An 18031-nucleotide genomic window follows, 5' to 3' on the forward strand; every position below is an offset into this window, starting at 1 on the left:
TCAATTGCTGCTATACTCTCTTCCTTAAAAGTTAATCCATTGATTCCAACTTTGAAAAGAAAAATTTAAGTACTTCTCTGTCATCTTTTCAAATTAGTTATCATATGTCTTGCTCAGAAAATTTCTGAACAGAACGATAACAAGCTGCTCCTGACTGTCCTTCAAAGGGACCAAACTCATCTAATGCCTTACTTGTAAACCAGTCATAATTGTGCACAAACTGCCCAGCCAGAAAAACCTCCCATACCCCAAAGATACAAACCTCCCGGCGAATCACACTTGCAGTTCTCTCCAAGTGATCAGTCTTCCTTATGGATTGCATTACACTTTAACAGAGAGTAAAATTAGGTTATTAAATATTATCCTCATAAAAATAATAAAATTAGTTTTTCCTATAACATCACGGCTATCCAAAATACAATATAACATTATGGAGCCTACAAAATGGCCAGTGAATATTTCCACTGAAGTAAAGTTTAATGATCTGATGGCATGCCCATTTAAGCCAAGATGTTACCTCTTTCAGGAGTTTCACATGCCTCCCACAATCATCAACAGGTCAAGTCTCTCTGAAAATCAACCTCAAATGACACTGAAGCCTAATGACTTACCTGGTTAGAGTAAGGTAGCGCAAAGTGCTGGGTGTCAATCTCAATAAAGGGGCCTGAGCACAGATGGCTCCAGCAGAGCCTCGCAACAACCCAGGAATCAAAACAGCAGGACAGGCCATGGTACTTCCTGGGCAAACATGAAACCGAAATTTAAAATTATTTTAAGAAAAAGTGGAGAAATATCAGATTATCTTAGGAGCCAGTGAAGAAGAGTTTGGATTTCTGTTGGTGATGTTATGAGTTGATTCACTAGCAAAGCAACCAAGAGCCTAACCTCACCTTGACAAGGTTTCTGCCACTATTTAGAGTTGATTCAAGGTATTGCCCCGGTACATATGTACGTAATTTTTGGTGCTGTCAAATATTCATTTTCTCTACTGGTTTCCAAAATCTCTGACCAAGTTCATATGACTAATCTTATGCTACTATAGAAGAGGAGAGATTTTTATAACTGCCTGATAATTGTACTCCACCTAAAGAGCACTATGTAACTCTTTAATATTTCTTGTTATATAAAGTACAAAAGAGAGGCCAATTTACTGAGGTTCCCAAACATAAAATGCTTAAGGTTCCCAGATATTAAAAACCAACACAGATAATAGTAACACTATTCATAATAGCCCGAATTGGAAACTATCCAAATGGCCATTACTAAAGTAGATAAACTAGTTGTGATACATCCATACAATAAGATAGACTATACGGTAATGAAAATAAATACACTGAAATTACATGCAGTAACATAGATGAATACCACAAATATACTGAATGAAAGAAGCCGGACTTAAAAGAACACATAAAAGAACATGATTGATTCCAATCATATTAAGTACAAAAATAGGCAAAATGAATCTACAGTGTTAGAAATCAAGTTAGCAGTTTTTTTCCTTGGGAGGTGGTAGTGATAATGTTGTTTCTTAATCTGGGTGCTAACTGCATGTAAAACGTGATCTTAGAATTTGTGTACTTTTCTCTTTGTATATTATACTTCAATAGAAAGTTAAATGCGTGCGCGCGCGCGCACACACACACACACACACACACACACAAATTCCTCAACATTTCAAATTCTAAAAACTACTGGCCTATCAGAAAAGGCACTGATTAGGAGCCAGATGATATATTTTGTTTCTTTCCTATGTCAATTTTTAAACATTTCTTTGCCTAAAATGGCCACATTTAACATGTCATATTGCCATATCTGTCCCTTCCTATCTTAGTTACTTGAAGAATAAATGAAAATGTATGTGAACACTTTTTTTTCTGAGCTCTTTGGAAGGCATTAAATTAATTGTAATAAATTTAGTGTTAGGAAAATATTCAAGCTAAGTGTGTTTATATTCCTACTCCATATTCATTAATTTAGTCCTTCATTCAACAAATATTTACTAAGAGCCCAGTATGTTGCAGGCATTGGCCTAAGCATTGATGACACAGGCATGGAAAAAACAAAGACCGTCTTAGAGAGCTTGCATTCTAATAGGTAGTGACAGAAAATAAATAAAAGTAAATAAATCAGGCGGTGATATAAGTTATATGTAATTTACTCAGCTATAACTAAATCATATCAAAAAGACCACTGCTTTATAACTTGTCTTTAGATAAAAGATCTATATCTTCTTGTTATATATAATACATCATTACAGATAAACACATTGCTTGCTATTTTTCTCTCTAGTAAATGATAAAAGTATAGGCCTCTTTCACCTTGCACAAGACTACTCACTGTAGTTTTTCTCTGTTATAAACGCACTCAATCAAAGATGGTATGTTAATCACTGAAAGAAAGAATTTGAAACTTACTTTAGATGTCCATGAGATTTTAGGAGTCGTTAAGTGTATAGTTGGCTGACTGACTGACACAGAATGTTTTGGTCCTGGTATTATACTGAGACCTTTGAATATACACAAGTTGGAACACGGACAGTTTTTCCATACATTGAAATTCTCACAAAGTTCCTGCAATGGCACAGACAACATAGAACGTTTTGGGAAAGTGATGAAAAGCACCGCTACCTCTTAGCTGCAAAAGGAAAGGCTCATTAACATCAGTGGCATCACCTCACAGCAAGCCCGCTCTCAATTACCCCCTTTCCATCCTTTCTCCCTCTTATGTTTCTACTTTTCTTTTTTGATTACTTCTCTTGGTTATCTTCCTCAGCCTGTCTTTAACTCCTGCTACTTAGGATATCCACCCCAGGAAACAGCAGACCAAAGGCTAGAATGATATAGTTCCATGTCACTTGAGGCCAAGTTCCCCAATAAAATTTAACTGCTATACAATGGAATATTACTCAATCATAAGAAACGACAGTGATCTAGAACCTCTTATAGTTTCCTGGATTAAACTTAAGCCCATTATCCAAAGCGAGGCACCACAAGATTGGAAGAATGGGCTCCACTTGTACTCGCCATCCAATTGGTACTAACTGATCAACACTAGGGTGATCACATGGCAGAAATACTCTCCAGGGAATAGGAGGATGGGGGGGGGTAAATCTGCAACTAAAGGACACGGGGAGCACTGTAGGGGGGGAAGGGCATGCCTTTAACCCGCACTTAGGTGAGGCAAAGACATAAAGTGTAACGATAATGTTTGTACCCTCACAATACCCTGAAATAAAAAAAAAAAAAAATTTAACTGCTATATAGCTACATATGGAAATACTATTCTATTCAAGGTTATAGACAACTGCTAAAATAAATTGTCCTCACAATAGGATACATCATTTTGTGATTATGCTGTTTGAATGGTCTCCTCAACTAAACTGGAAAACAAAGAAATGTTAATTTTTAAAAGCTGTTCCCTTTAAAATTCTAAAAACTTGTTTTCTAACAGTAATCATAACCAAGAGTGCCACCTATTGGTAAATACAGGACATTTTTATAAACTTCTGTTCAAAGTGCATTCCAAAGCTTTGTGCCACTCCTTTGAATAGGTATTAAAAAAATTACTCATTTTTTGAAATATGTCCGGTGGTTTCATATGTTCCGTGTAAGTATTTAATCAACCACAGCAGATCAATAAATACTAAGTAATTCCTAGCACCATATAAAGAAGATCATTCCATCAATGTTTGTCCCCTCACAGGCCTTACCTTGCCAAAAATCTTAATTAGCTTAATTTTGGAAACACAGAAAATTATCATAAATGCTAAATAAAACTGAAATCCCTTAAATAAGTAGTAAAACAAATCACTGCAAATACCAGATTAAATTTAGGATTTAAGATTAATTACACTTGTTTTGGTTCAATAGGTACACTCAGCTCATTCAACAATTACAGAGGCAAGATACACAATTTTAGGCCTTGGAGATACAATAAAGAACCAGAAACAAGGCACTTGCCATCATGAAGCTTTTATTACAGCTCGAGAAACAGATAATAGTGTTGCTCCATAAATTAATATTACTATATTAGAGACAGAAATGATCTCAGGAGTTTTGCAGGGCTTTGCCCTGAAGGAATATGTGAACGTGTTAGTTTGCATATCAAAAGCTGCTCCACTTCAGGAAGGCATCTCAAAGGTCAATAGTAGCTGCTTTCCAAGGTGATGCTGCAGTCTCAAACCCGTGGTTCTCCCGTGCTTTGAAGGACAAAGCAGGTGCGCATGGAGCCACTGGGTGAGAGCTGATCAAAGAGTGTCTGCCCCGAAAGACAGATAGCTGCCACTAAAAACAATTAGCCCAAGGGACAGTTCCTGCTTGACTTCTGATCACCTGTCTCTGTCTGCAATAACTAGATAAAGAAATATGGGGCCACTATATCTCTGTTTAACCCTTCTGTTAAATGATAGGTTTATCTTAGAACTTAGAAGCTTGTCCTTGAAAGATTTTGTAACCATTTCTTCATGTAGATAGAGTTAATTAAGGGATCTATAGAAGCCTTTTGAAATACTTTTAACCTAAAACGAACTACCTGTTATTATGTAAATCTGTTACCACTGGCAACTGATCCCTATACCTATAAATACCCATGTAAAACTTCACTCCTGGCCTCACAATTGATGGGGATATTGTGAGGTCCCCTAAGTATCCCACTTAAAAGAACACATAAAAGAACATGATTGATTCCAATCATATTAAGTACAAAAATAGGCAAAATGAATCTACAGTGTTAGAAATCAAGTTAGCAGTTTTTTTCCTTGGGAGGTGGTAGTGATAATGTTGTTTCTTAATCTGGGTGCTAACTGCATGTAAAACGTGATCTTAGAATTTGTGTACTTTTCTCTTTGTATATTATACTTCAATAGAAAGTTAAATGCGTGCGCGCGCGCGCACACACACACACACACACACACACACAAATTCCTCAACATTTCAAATTCTAAAAACTACTGGCCTATCAGAAAAGGCACTGATTAGGAGCCAGATGATATATTTTGTTTCTTTCCTATGTCAATTTTTAAACATTTCTTTGCCTAAAATGGCCACATTTAACATGTCATATTGCCATATCTGTCCCTTCCTATCTTAGTTACTTGAAGAATAAATGAAAATGTATGTGAACACTTTTTTTTCTGAGCTCTTTGGAAGGCATTAAATTAATTGTAATAAATTTAGTGTTAGGAAAATATTCAAGCTAAGTGTGTTTATATTCCTACTCCATATTCATTAATTTAGTCCTTCATTCAACAAATATTTACTAAGAGCCCAGTATGTTGCAGGCATTGGCCTAAGCATTGATGACACAGGCATGGAAAAAACAAAGACCGTCTTAGAGAGCTTGCATTCTAATAGGTAGTGACAGAAAATAAATAAAAGTAAATAAATCAGGCGGTGATATAAGTTATATGTAATTTACTCAGCTATAACTAAATCATATCAAAAAGACCACTGCTTCATAACTTGTCTTTAGATAAAAGATCTATATCTTCTTGTTATATATAATACATCATTACAGATAAACACATTGCTTGCTATTTTTCTCTCTAGTAAATGATAAAAGTATAGGCCTCTTTCACCTTGCACAAGACTACTCACTGTAGTTTTTCTCTGTTATAAACGCACTCAATCAAAGATGGTATGTTAATCACTGAAAGAAAGAATTTGAAACTTACTTTAGATGTCCATGAGATTTTAGGAGTCGTTAAGTGTATAGTTGGCTGACTGACTGACACAGAATGTTTTGGTCCTGGTATTATACTGAGACCTTTGAATATACACAAGTTGGAACACGGACAGTTTTTCCATACATTGAAATTCTCACAAAGTTCCTGCAATGGCACAGACAACATAGAACGTTTTGGGAAAGTGATGAAAAGCACCGCTACCTCTTAGCTGCAAAAGGAAAGGCTCATTAACATCAGTGGCATCACCTCACAGCAAGCCCGCTCTCAATTACCCCCTTTCCATCCTTTCTCCCTCTTATGTTTCTACTTTTCTTTTTTGATTACTTCTCTTGGTTATCTTCCTCAGCCTGTCTTTAACTCCTGCTACTTAGGATATCCACCCCAGGAAACAGCAGACCAAAGGCTAGAATGATATAGTTCCATGTCACTTGAGGCCAAGTTCCCCGATAAAATTTAACTGCTATACAATGGAATATTACTCAATCATAAGAAACGACAGTGATTTAGAACCTCTTATAGTTTCCTGGATTAAACTTAAGCCCATTATCCAAAGCGAGGCACCACAAGATTGGAAGAATGGGCTCCACTTGTACTCGCCATCCAATTGGTACTAACTGATCAACACTAGGGTGATCACATGGCAGAAATACTCTCCAGGGAGTAAATCTGCAACTAAAGGACACGGGAGCACTGTAGGGGGGGAAGGGCATGCCTTTAACCCGCACTTAGGTGAGGCAAAGACATAAAGTGTAACGATAATGTTTGTACCCTCACAATACCCTGAAATAAAAAAAAAAAAAAAATTTAACTGCTATATAGCTACATATGGAAATACTATTCTATTCAAGGTTATAGACAACTGCTAAAATAAATTGTCCTCACAATAGGATACATCATTTTGTGATTATGCTGTTTGAATGGTCTCCTCAACTAAACTGGAAAACAAAGAAATGTTAATTTTTAAAAGCTGTTCCCTTTAAAATTCTAAAAACTTGTTTTCTAACAGTAATCATAACCAAGAGTGCCACCTATTGGTAAATACAGGACATTTTTATAAACTTCTGTTCAAAGTGCATTCCAAAGCTTTGTGCCACTCCTTTGAATAGGTATTAAAAAAATTACTCATTTTTTGAAATATGTCCGGTGGTTTCATATGTTCCGTGTAAGTATTTAATCAACCACAGCAGATCAATAAATACTAAGTAATTCCTAGCACCATATAAAGAAGATCATTCCATCAATGTTTGTCCCCTCACAGGCCTTACCTTGCCAAAAATCTTAATTAGCTTAATTTTGGAAACACAGAAAATTATCATAAATGCTAAATAAAACTGAAATCCCTTAAATAAGTAGTAAAACAAATCACTGCAAATACCAGATTAAATTTAGGATTTAAGATTAATTACACTTGTTTTGGTTCAATAGGTACACTCAGCTCATTCAACAATTACAGAGGCAAGATACACAATTTTAGGCCTTGGAGATACAATAAAGAACCAGAAACAAGGCACTTGCCATCATGAAGCTTTTATTACAGCTCGAGAAACAGATAATAGTGTTGCTCCATAAATTAATATTACTATATTAGAGACAGAAATGATCTCAGGAGTTTTGCAGGGCTTTGCCCTGAAGGAATATGTGAACGTGTTAGTTTGCATATCAAAAGCTGCTCCACTTCAGGAAGGCATCTCAAAGGTCAATAGTAGCTGCTTTCCAAGGTGATGCTGCAGTCTCAAACCCGTGGTTCTCCCGTGCTTTGAAGGACAAAGCAGGTGCGCATGGAGCCACTGGGTGAGAGCTGATCAAAGAGTGTCTGCCCCGAAAGACAGATAGCTGCCACTAAAAACAATTAGCCCAAGGGACAGTTCCTGCTTGACTTCTGATCACCTGTCTCTGTCTGCAATAACTAGATAAAGAAATATGGGGCCACTATATCTCTGTTTAACCCTTCTGTTAAATGATAGGTTTATCTTAGAACTTAGAAGCTTGTCCTTGAAAGATTTTGTAACCATTTCTTCATGTAGATAGAGTTAATTAAGGGATCTATAGAAGCCTTTTGAAATACTTTTAACCTAAAACGAACTACCTGTTATTATGTAAATCTGTTACCACTGGCAACTGATCCCTATACCTATAAATACCCATGTAAAACTTCACTCCTGGCCTCACAATTGATGGGGATATTGTAAGGTCCCCTAAGTATCCCCGCTTTGCTTTTTCTTTATAAATCTATAAAACTATACCTTTGTCTCTGTGTATTCTTTTATTTCTATTATTTTCCATTTTCTATTATTTTCTTATCCTTTGCGATGACCCCTGCCTAAGGGACCCGATTTTTTGCTGGGAGTGTAGCTAACTCCCCACATAATAGTAAACAGATAATTAACGAGATAATTACAGATTATGAATGTGATAAAAGTAAGAGTGATAGGGTGGGAGGGGTAAAATTGGGAAAAGCCTCTCTTAGGTGATGACACCTCAGCTGAGACCTGAATGATGAGGAAGAGGCAGCCAAGCAGATGTTAAGGGCAGAGCATTCCAGCAGAGGGATTAGCAAGAACAAAGGCTTTACACAGAAGCTAGCCTGGCGTGTTTGAGGAACCATGGCCATCGTGACTGGAGAGCAGGAAGCTGGGTGAGAGTGAAATGAGATGAAGTCAAGCAGGCCATGGTAAGGGTATGAACTTTACCCTAAGGGCAATGAGAAGCAACTGAAGCGTTTGAATAAACCAGAAGAAGGACATGACCTAATTTATATTTTTAAAGGATTGTTCAGGCTTCTGTGTGAAGAATTTTGGATCACAGAAGGGAAAGAGGAGAAGCAGGAAATTTAGTTAGAAGGCTCTGGTCTAAGATTATAGTAGAAAAACAACTACAGAGATGACAGAAATAGATAAACATGGAATATATTTTGGAATTAGAGCCCTGCAACTTGCTGATAGATTAGACAGGGTGTGAGAGGGCAGTGAGGCACAGAAAAACCAAGAATGCCTTAATGAGCACGAATGCATTGAAATAAAGTAAATTCAAAGAACAATCATGACATCTGTCATTCATTCATTCATTCAAAGATGGGGTCTCGTTATGTTGCCCAGGCTGGGATTAAGTGATCCTCCTGCCTCAGCCTCCTGAGAAGCTGGGAATACAGGTGTGCTTAACATGGCAGCATCTGTCAATTTAGAATTCTAGGTGTCACTGAGGAAGCAAAGGGGCTCCTAGCATTTGGTAAACAAGTGATGCACAGAGTGTTTGACCTGAATCAGTGGAACTAGGCTCAGGTGTGACTCCTTCCTGCTTTTTGATCTTGAGCAAGTTACCTCTTACCATTTTAACAATACTCACGCCACCTCATTAGATTGTGAAAAGATATAAATAATGTCTATGGAAGTACCTGGCAAGTAAGAATGTTGCTAAAAATTAATCCAAATATATAAACATCTTCTCTTCCTTGCCAAACAATCTAGAGAGGTAGAGGTTTGATATTGCCAATAAATAACTCCCCCTAGCCTGATGTAAAATGGCACTTATTAAACAGTTCCCATTATACAATTATGACCCAGCTCTAAATCTGATCTTATGCTAAAAATTCTGGACACTGTTATTTTTTGGATAAGCAATGTTAACGTTTATGATAAAAAATAAAATAAACTTGTGATTTCAACTGCCTATAGCAACTAGTAAATATGATTTTGTCATACTGTCAGGGTCCAAAAGTGTGTCATTACAAAATGTTTCTATTCCCTTTCAGGAACAAATGACGACTACCTTTATTAGACGTTGTAATGTTTTATTTAAAAGTGCTGGATACGGTAAAAAAAAAAAAAAACTACATTAAATATTTGGCTATGGTTTTATTTTCTTTAGCACAGTACAAGCTCGAATGGAGCACAACCATTAGAGCAGCCACCTCTGGCTAGACAAGGGGGATGACCAACAGATGGCAGGATGAAAGCTTATGGAAAGACAAGAAGACCCCTCACCCCCAATCTAGTTCTCAAGGGAACCAGCACTGCAGCACTGCTCATCGGAAGATCTCAGTAGTCTGCAGAGCTACAGTGCTGTTTGTTTAATCTAGTTCTGCTCTAACTCCATTCCCATCACAAATGGCATCACGGTTTCTACGGTTGACAGACACGAGTTCTCACCATTGCTTACTGCCACTTACCAGCCTTCCCTTAGGCAAGTTCCTTAACCCCTAAACCTCATGTTTCCCAGTGTTAAAGATGGAGTTTAGGCCAGGCGTGGTGGCTCACGCCTATAATCCTAGCACTTTCGGAGGTCAGTGTGGGAGGCCAGGAGTTTCAGACCAGCCTGAGCAACACAGGGAACCCCATCACTACCAAAAATAAAAAATTGGCAGGGTGTGGTGTATGCCTGTAGTCCCAGCTACTCAGGAGGTTGAGGCAGAAGGATCACTTAAGCCCAGGAGTTTGAGGTTGCAGTGAGCTATGATGATGCCACTGCACTCTAGCCTGGACAACAGAACGAGACCCTGTCTCAAAAAAAAGACAAATAAAAGGATGGGGTTTAATGATATTTATACCTCACTGGGCTGTTTTAATAACATAATGCATACAAAGGATTTGGTATCGTGCATGGCACATAGTGTCAGCTATTATTAAGAGGTTCAGGCCGGGCGTGGTGGCTCATGCCTGTAATCCTAGCACTCTGGGAGGCCAGGGCAGGAGGATCGCTCGAGGTCAGGAGTTTGAGACCAGCCTGAGCAAGCGTGAGACTCTGTCTCTACTAAAAATAGAAAGAAATTAGCCAGACAACTAAAAATATATAGAAAAAATTAGCTGGGCATGGTGGCGCATGCCTGTAGTCCCAGCTACTCAGGAGGCTGAGGCAGAAGGATCGCTTAAGCCCAGGAGTTTGAGGTTGCTGTGAGCTAGGCTAACGCCACAGCACTCTAGCCCGGGCAATAAAGCGAGACTCTGTCTCCAAAAAAAAAAAAGAGGTTCATTAGTTTTTCTTTTTTCCATTTTAGGTAATACATGTTCACAGAAAAGTTGGAAAATTACAAAGAAAAACTACCCAACTACCCCTGTAACTTTTAGGACTACTAATTTCAGATCTTAAGACTCCCCATCAAATTGTTTTTGATAGATCCAAATTGCTTTCTAAAAGATCTACCAATTTATACTTCTCTTGAGCCAAATATGACTGTACCCATTTTTTTAATTTGTGGGTACTTACACTGAAGAACTGAAGAATTAAAGCCAGTTCCCAACCTCAAAATGATCATTGGGACTACACAATAGGTACTGGAGAATCTCCCTTTTCCTTCTGTCTCCAAGAGGCTACCTGGGAAGTATTTGTGTCTGCCCAGGTACGGGGAGCAGCCACTGCTCTGTATGGGCTTGCTGAGATTTCTCCTTTGCCCGGACAGACCACAGTCATCACAGTTAATCTTTGACAAGTTTAACAATGTTTCCTAACTGCTGGGTAGATCTCCAATTACGCAAAATAAAGTGTTTGTGAGGCCTCTGAAATAATCTTCCACAAATTCCTTTAATGTACCTTCTGGATTTTCTCTCAAAAACTTCTCTGCCTTTAGGTTTTTAAGCTTTAAAGAAGGGCTTAACTGGGTGGAGCTTCATCTCAGTGCACACAAACTGGTAACTTCACACAAACATTTGAGTGCATGTATGTAAGCACAGGGATGTATTTTGTTTACATTATTATGTAAAGGTAAACTAAATATGGTATATACAATTGCTAAACCAAGTAAAATTCATAATTTCCATGCAAAAGTATAATCTGAGATCTAAAAGGGTTATTATAATCATCTCTAGTACAACCCTTTCTTACTTAGAACTAAAGGCCCAAACAATGTGAATATCCAGTTGCCATAGCTAATTAGCAACTCGGAGTCTGAGCACCGATCTTCTGCAACAGTGTTTTCCCCCTACAATACCTTCCTTCTCTACCAAGATACTAATATGCCTAGTAAAAGAGCAATACCTGATGGAATCCGGTTTTTCCAAGACAAGCACTAGCACTGCTTTCAGGACAAACCACCTTTTATTTCCATTTCAAGGCTTCATACTGATAACCCTGCCCACTGACACCGTTACTATCACAAAGAAGAAACTGGGATTCACATAAGTAATTTGTTTCTGCGCTTTGGAAACAGACAAGTTCTTCACTGATTTCCCTACTGTGTGATCTTGGTCAAGATGTCCAACTCTGCACCTCAGTCTGAAAAACAATAAAATGGAATAACATCTAAGCCCCTAGAGTTGATGGGAGAATTATACTTAGCGCAATACCTGGCGCATAACAAACCCCAATTAAAAAAAGGTAATGTTATTACTGTTACTACAAATCATTGTAGTTACTAATGTCGTACACCTTCCAGGGCTTAGTCCTTTCAGCAACACAATTTAAGGTATCTGAAGATGTCTGGGGTGAGGAAAAAGCGGGGATGTACCTGCAACCAGGAACAGTAACAAGCTGAGCGTCGTCCTGAGTTCAAGGTCACTCCGTGAAGCTAAATTCCACAGGAACTGTTGCGCCGTCACCAGAGAGGGAGGTCGAGGAGGCTATACTACTCCCGCCGCCACCACCTGAGACCAAGCAAAGCGGCGCCCCACTTTTCCCGAGCACCGCGTGGATGCTACCTGGCGCCTGCTGCAGCCTTCAGCGGTCTGCTCAAGGCTTCTCTACGCCCGCAACGTGAAGCGAGGACACCGCCGCCGCAGGTACCTAGCCTACCGACCCGTGCCAAGTTCCACCGCCCGTGCGCGGGAGCTTACGCGGGCCCAACATGACGTAGCAGCTGCGCGGGCGAGCCCCACATTCTATTGGCCGCTGATGTCCAATGGGAGGAGCGGTGCGCGGCACTGCTGAGAAGCAAGCGCCGTCTTTCCAGTGTCTCCACCCCTAGCTCAGCCATCTCCATGGTGACCGCTACCTTTCACCCATTTGGCCTTCAAGACCGGGGTTGCGTCATTATCTATGCGCCGGAAGCAATAGTTCCTGAACTGGCGTGTCGTAATGACGCAAGACCGGGCCGGCACCCGCCGAGTTAAACCAACTGAGGAGGTGTGTTGAACAGCAGGGGCGTCAGCCCCTTGCCGGCTTCTGCTGACCATGGCAGTGTTTCACGACGAGGTGGAGATCGAGGACTTCCAATATGACGAAGACTCGGAGACATATTTCTACCCCTGCCCGTGTGGGGATAACTTCTCCATCACCAAGGTAACTTCAGGGCCCCTCCTGGCGACTGACCCAAGCAGGCGCGTTTTCACTCCGCCGGATGTTCCTTCAGCCGGTCGGTCGTCCTTGAGGCGCTGAGTCTTCCACGCCCTCTTTCCCGTTTCTGAATCCGCCTCCCCTGCCCGCTCCCCTCATTAATGTCTTGAGCTTTCAGTGTACACTTAGTTTTGGACTTCAGCTAGGCCGGGGAGGGGGTGGCGGGGAGCAGCGGTCTTCCTGACGGATACCCCCCTCAGGGCCCCTTCCTAGGATAGTTCGGTGGAGGGGACGTGTTTTTGTTTCCCAGGGATTTTGAGGCGACTGAACCTCGCCTAACCTTCTTGGGTATTTATTTCCCTAAGTGACGCTTGTAGGGAAAAAAGGCGTTGGCGTTTCTCGCGGAAGGCCCTTTTGGCTCTCTCACCCACTCTGAGGGGAGGCGAGCCACCAGGAGATTTCGGCATAGGGGTGGGAGACGTTGGGAGGCAGGAAATGGTCAAAGGAAGACTATGCTAACCACACGGTGTTTGATTTCATTGTAGGAAGATTTGGAGAACGGGGAAGACGTAGCGACGTGTCCTAGCTGCTCCCTCATTATAAAAGTGATTTATGACAAAGTAAGAGATGTAATATAAAAAGAGGGAAAGGGGGTTGTGAGGCAATAACAAGGACCTGGAGCAGCCTGTCAGTGATAAGTGCAGGAAGATGTTTCATAACAGTGTGCTAGGTAAAGTGCTATATTTTTAAAAAGAAATTTTGAAAATCATTGACGAACGGCTGAATAGCAAATTGAAATTTTAAAAGCTCAAATTACATAACTTATTTTAGCTTTGGAGAGGGTAATACAACTCTTTAATAAAATATTGATTACTTATTAAATGGAAGAAAAGTAATTATAAATGTTATTTTAATTGACAGTATTTATTGTTCCACTATTTAATGTGTAACTAAAATTGTTCAGAGGTCCTAGGTTTATTTTGAAGAAACAATTGTATAGTACTTCTTGCCTGACTTATACATAGAACGCTGCATTAACGTGTTTGAAATACCTACTTGCAATTTTACAATTTCATTTTAGTCTTTAGTTGTCCTATTGTCTTTCACACAAGAATATTGATAATAGAAAAACAGTAAATGTTATTACTGCCTACCCCGGCCCAAAGTTTTGGTCAGTACTTTGAATGGAGTCTTAAGTAAAGAGCTTAACACTCTTACGCGTGAATTTTAAAATGAGAATGGGGAAAGTGGGGATGAGGCACAGAGCCTCACGAAAGAAGCAAGCTAAAATTTAGACTGTAATTTAGAAATGTAATGATTCATTCTTTTATTAAAATGTGCTCTGGAGCAAAAAGCAAACAGGGTAAGGAAGATCAGGAGGGCTGGTTTGGGAGGAAGTTGAGATTTTAAATAGGGTAATCATGGCAGGTCTTACTGAGAAAGGCCTTTATTAAGTAAAGATTTGAAAGAGATGAGGGAGTCAGCCAGATACATGTGAGGGTTAAGAGAGTCCAGCAAAGGGAACATTCAGTGAAGGATCCCTGAGGCAGGAACATGCCTGGTTTTATCAAGGAAAAAAAGAAGGCCAGTGTGACCAGAGCAGAGTAATGAAGGGTGAGAGTAGTCCAAGATAAAATTAGTGGAGTGGGGCAGATCACAAAGATGTTTGTGGGACACCTTAAAGACCTTAGCTTTTGTTGTGAATGGTATAGGGAACCATTGGAGGATTTTGGAATAAAGGAGTGCCGTGATCCAATTTAAACTTTAAAAGCGCGAGTCTGGCTGCTGTGTTGAGAGTAGACAGTGAGAAAGCAAAGATAGAAACAGGAAAACCAGTTAAGAGGCTGTTACATTAATCAAAGCAGGAGTTGGGTGGCTTGGACTGGGCTGCAGCAATGGAGGTGGTGAGAAGTGATTGGATTCTGGATACACTGAATAATAAGGATTTTCTTAGGGTTTGGTTATAGGGTATGAGAGGAGTCAAGGATGATTTCAACATGCATGACCTTAATTACTGGAAGGATGGAATTACCATCAACTGAGGGGGAGGTAACTGTAGGTATAGGGGTGGGAGTTGGACATACTATGTTTGAGAAGTCTCTTTGTCATCCAGGTGGAGCTGTTGAGAAGGCAATTTGGTTATATATGTCTGGAGTTCAGGAGAGAGACTGGCGGGCAATGTAAATTTGGGAGTTACCAGTAAGAACATATAGAGCCATCAGATTGGATGAGATCACCAGGACTGTGAATGTAGATAGGGACAAAAGAAAGGACCGACCCTTGGGGCACTCCAACATTAAAAGGTTTTGGAGGGAAACAAAGAAATCAGCAAAGCTGACTGAAAAGGAGCAACCCCTGAGGAAGGAGGAAAATCAACAGTGTCATATCCTGGAAGTCAGATGAGAAAAAGTCAAGGAAGTGATGATCCTTTTCGGTGACACTGATAGAAAGAAATCAAGAATTAGCCACTGGTTTTAGCAACACAGTTCATTTGTGATGGTGATGAGAGCAGTTTCTATGGCGTAATAGGGACAGAGCTTGATGGGAGAAACCGGATGGGTGGAAAACTGGTTGGAGAGAATGGGAGAATAGGAGGCAGCAAGTGTAGGCATTTCTTTCAAGGAGTTCGCTGCAAAGGGAGCAGAAATATGGGGCAGTAACTGGTGGTGACAGAGGATTAAGAGAGAGTTCGAGGTGATAGACATTCAGCTCAATGGGTGAATGTAGACACTGGAAGTTAGATTTAACCAGGTTTGTGGTTTTGCCAAGTGAATAGGAAGGAGTAAGAGAACAGTAATTATGATAATTGACCACAGAATTTGAACTAGGTAAAGAGAACATCAAGGGAGTGAGGGGCAGTGAAAAAAGGTGGTTTCCAAAATAGAGGGGAGGTCCAGATGGGTTGGAATATGGGATCCAGGTGGGTAGATGACAGAAACAGAGAGGAATAGTAACACTATAATCTCATGACATAACGTTCAAAGTTGGTGGGTTTTAAAGACGGAAGGAGAATAGTGGCAAAAAGGAGCAACCAGCCCCACTTCTAAGGCCTGTGGTACCACAGGGCTCTGGAAACACAGAGCCACCACTAGAGGGAGATGTAGGGAAAACAGTGTTCTTAGAGTGGCTTTGTGTCAACCTCAGCACTATTGACATTTCAGGCTTGATAATTCTTTGTTGTGTGGGGTTATCCTGTATATTGTAGGATGTTTAGCAGCATCCCTGACCTTTAGATGTCAGTAGCACCCCCTAGTTGTGTCAACCCAAAATGTTTCCAGAGATTGACAAATGGTCCTTGGGGGGCAAAGGGACACTTTAAAGAAGAGGTTGAGAATATGGAGCATTGTGCTGACAATGGGCTATGAATTCCAAAGAGCACTGTGAAAAGGTTCCAGATGTTGGGTTCCAGATGTTCCAGAGAGTGATAGGGACAGAATAGGGGTTGATGCTTCAGGGATCAGATTCAGGAGATGCAAGGTAATTTGGGAGGCAGAGATTTCTTGTGGTAGCTGACATAAACCAGGATAAATGATCAGAGATTGAACTTCATTTACAACGGAGCGAACATTGCAGATTATCTGTATTGGGAAACACATAAAGAACTATCCCTTTTAGTTGGAGGAAGTAATTATTTTGAAGAGGACAGGTATTTGACCAAATATTGAAAGTGGAGAAGTTTTAATGTAAATGGTAATTAATACAGAAACTTAAAAGATGATTTCTGTGAAGTGGTTGCTCTGTAGTAAAGATGGACATGTTTGTTTATAAGATTAGGTACTTTATTTTAAATAATGAATTCAGGACTAAAAACTGATATACTTTTAAGATTCTAATTCTGATGCTGACATTGGTTCTTCGAACAAAGATGAAGTGATAATAGCAATGGAAAAACTAAATTAACAGTTGGATTGATTCTGTAGCAAAATGAAAATTTAGTATTGATGCATTTGCAACACAGAAACTCAGTGGTTAATGTCATTTCTCACTCTTAGGATCAGTTTATCTGTGGAGAAACAGTCCCAGCCCCTTCAGCCAACAAAGAGTTAGTTAAATGCTGAGGAAGACTTCAGAAATCCAAATCGTGAGCAGCTGGGAATGAACCAAGATGGAAACGTCAAATACAAAGTTTCTGGCTTCTTCACTGAGACAAGCATTTTGTGGTTTGCTGTTCTGTTTGAGTGTGGATTCTTCTTATCAGCTGCTAAGTTCATCTTCAAGAAGTGAGTCCACAACATGACATACTTGGATTTTGTGCTTAGAACTTTGAATTAGAAGCATTCTCAATTATCCCATCTGGATTTAAAGGAAGATAATTTCAGATCAGTGCTTTCTTTCCATCAGTTTCATCATTTTTATCTTGAGCCTAATTAGTATAACATCATCTACCTCAGTCATTAGGATTCCTTAATAAAAAAGAGATTTTTTTTTACTTATTTATTAAGATGATTAAAATTAGCCCTTCCTTTGAAATTTGACATCAGGTTTGCTGTTGTAGATTTAAAATTATTTGTTTTGTCAGTACTACACTTCTAGCTCCTATACCAAGGAGGTCTCCTCAGTCATGCCATTATTAGAATATTCATGTTCTGTTCAGCATGCCATTTCGGTTACACTTAATGCACAGAGTTTGGTCATGATATTAAAGAGAAAACATAGTGAGGTCACAGTTTCTCCAGGGCTAAACGATAGTGAATAAGAAAGAAAATTCCAAAGTGAAATGATCAAGGAATATGAAGTTTTCTTATATTCTGCAACTTCTCGGAAATCAAGATAAGATAAAAAGCAAAACTGTCGAAGGAAGTGAAATTGATAACAGAATGAGAGATGCAAAACATGCCAACTCAATAATAAGTAAAATACTGATTTTGCCAGATCAGAGCAAATAATATTTCTGTGTCTGGGTTCTTGTTTGTTTAAGGCTAATGAAATTGCATTCCAGGTAGGGTTAATGTCAAGTCCTCATGGCTGCCTGGTACTAGTGCTTTCAGCATATTGCAATATCCCATCACTACTCCTAAAAGGTAAACCATCTACAACAGAGAATGAGCTTGAAAATGGAAGGCCTATTCTGATTTATTATGCCCATGAGGACACATGGGCCAAGCCTCTATAATGTGCAGCCAAACCAGACGTGCATTCCTGCAGAGA

The 18031-nt window shown here is 39.6% G+C and overlaps 2 protein-coding genes across 3 annotated transcripts in view; one reads left to right on the top strand and one right to left on the bottom strand.

Moving 5' to 3' along the window:
- Positions 1-12384, bottom strand: part of OXNAD1 (oxidoreductase NAD-binding domain containing 1) — a 39962-nt gene extending 27578 nt beyond the window's left edge. The window contains exons 1-4 of one of the 2 annotated variants that reach the window (XM_012663668.1): positions 12120-12384; positions 5672-5827; positions 612-738; positions 263-326 (exon numbers count right to left, since the gene is read on the bottom strand). In XM_012663668.1, the coding sequence (XP_012519122.1) occupies positions 263-326; positions 612-730 (183 nt within the window). In that variant the 5' untranslated portion in view covers positions 731-738; positions 5672-5827; positions 12120-12384. Of the gene's footprint in view, positions 1-262; positions 327-611; positions 739-2414; positions 2576-5671; positions 5828-12119 lie in introns of those variants that run through there. The other variant, XM_012663678.1, reaches the window with a different exon arrangement.
- A 301-nt stretch (positions 12385-12685) lies between these two features.
- Positions 12686-17311, top strand: DPH3 (diphthamide biosynthesis 3). The gene is made up of 3 exons (XM_012663728.1): positions 12686-12889; positions 13429-13503; positions 16876-17311. The coding sequence occupies exons 1-3, from the start codon at positions 12782-12784 to the stop codon at positions 16939-16941; spliced, it is 249 nt and encodes an 82-aa protein (XP_012519182.1). The 5' UTR covers positions 12686-12781; the 3' UTR covers positions 16942-17311.
- Positions 17312-18031: the final 720 nt, after the last annotated feature.

This window comes from Propithecus coquereli, unplaced genomic scaffold (genome assembly GCF_000956105.1).
Source record: "Propithecus coquereli isolate 6110/MARCELLA unplaced genomic scaffold, Pcoq_1.0 Scaffold12, whole genome shotgun sequence".
Classification (NCBI taxonomy): Eukaryota; Metazoa; Chordata; class Mammalia; order Primates; family Indriidae; genus Propithecus; species Propithecus coquereli.

Bases quoted from the DNA above. Each gene is read 5' to 3' on its own strand.
- DPH3 (XM_012663728.1), top strand. From the start codon at position 12,782: ATGGCAGTGTTTCACGACGAGGTGGAGATCGAGGACTTCCAATATGAC. The intron at 12,890-13,428 runs GTAACTTCAGGG...ATTTCATTGTAG, and splicing joins ATAACTTCTCCATCACCAAG to GAAGATTTGGAGAACGGGGA. The intron at 13,504-16,875 runs GTAAGAGATGTA...TCTCACTCTTAG, and splicing joins TAAAAGTGATTTATGACAAA to GATCAGTTTATCTGTGGAGA.